The sequence below is a fragment of the Dipodomys ordii genome, unplaced genomic scaffold (assembly GCF_000151885.1).
Source record: "Dipodomys ordii isolate 6190 unplaced genomic scaffold, Dord_2.0 Scaffold32, whole genome shotgun sequence".
Classification (NCBI taxonomy): domain Eukaryota; kingdom Metazoa; phylum Chordata; class Mammalia; order Rodentia; family Heteromyidae; genus Dipodomys; species Dipodomys ordii.
Genome location: NW_012267248.1, coordinates 4523318 through 4523975, shown reverse-complemented (window position 1 = coordinate 4523975; position 658 = coordinate 4523318). Strand labels below are relative to the sequence as shown.

The 658-nt window shown below is 68.8% G+C and overlaps 1 protein-coding gene across 1 annotated transcript in view; it reads right to left on the bottom strand.

Moving 5' to 3' along the window:
• The window catches only part of Pxdc1 (PX domain containing 1), a 57416-nt gene that overhangs the window by 25461 nt on the left and 31297 nt on the right, over positions 1–658 (bottom strand). The window contains exon 2 of the mRNA XM_013016620.1: positions 235–602. Within this exon, the coding sequence (XP_012872074.1) occupies positions 235–602 (368 nt within the window). The remainder of the gene's footprint in view (positions 1–234; positions 603–658) is intronic.

Genomic DNA, 658 nt, shown 5'->3' with positions numbered 1-658 from the left:
GCCCCCCAGGCGGCGGGGGGTGACGGGACGCGAAGCCGAGAAGGGAGGGCGGGGCGGGCGGCCCTGCGCCCCCGGCTCGCGCCCGGGGGACACTTTTTTCTCTTTCCGTTTCCCATCCTCCAGACTTGTCCGGGTGGAGCGCTCGCCCCACCAGGCCCTGCCCGCGAGGGGCGCCCGGGGCGGGTCCGCAAGGTTGGCCCTATCTGCTCCACAAGGTCCCCCCCACCCCCGCACCATTGTGGGGCTGGGCTGCGGCCGGGGGAGGCAGGCGGGCCCGCCGCGTGTTCTCTCCGGATCCGGAGCCCCCGCCCCGCGTCCTCCTTCGCATTCCGGTCGTGCCTCCGTCCTGCCAAGGCCCGGAAAGCAGTGGAGCCGGACAACAGGGACCGGACGGTGCCAAGCCGGCGTGGAGGGCGCCAGCAGCTCGGCCATCCCGTGGGGGAGTGGGCCCCTAATCCTGGTGGGAAAGGGGGCTCCCCAGAGAGGGCGTCTCTGAGGACTCGGACGCCCCCAGAGAGCCTCAAGGATTTAGGAAGTGCAAGTGGGAAAACTGCTCCGAGCCGGACGCATTCCTGGCCGCGTAAGACCTCGGCTGATCTCAACTGGAAGATAATGTCTAGAGATAACTTTATGAGTGGCAAGTTGGTGCTCCTGGTGA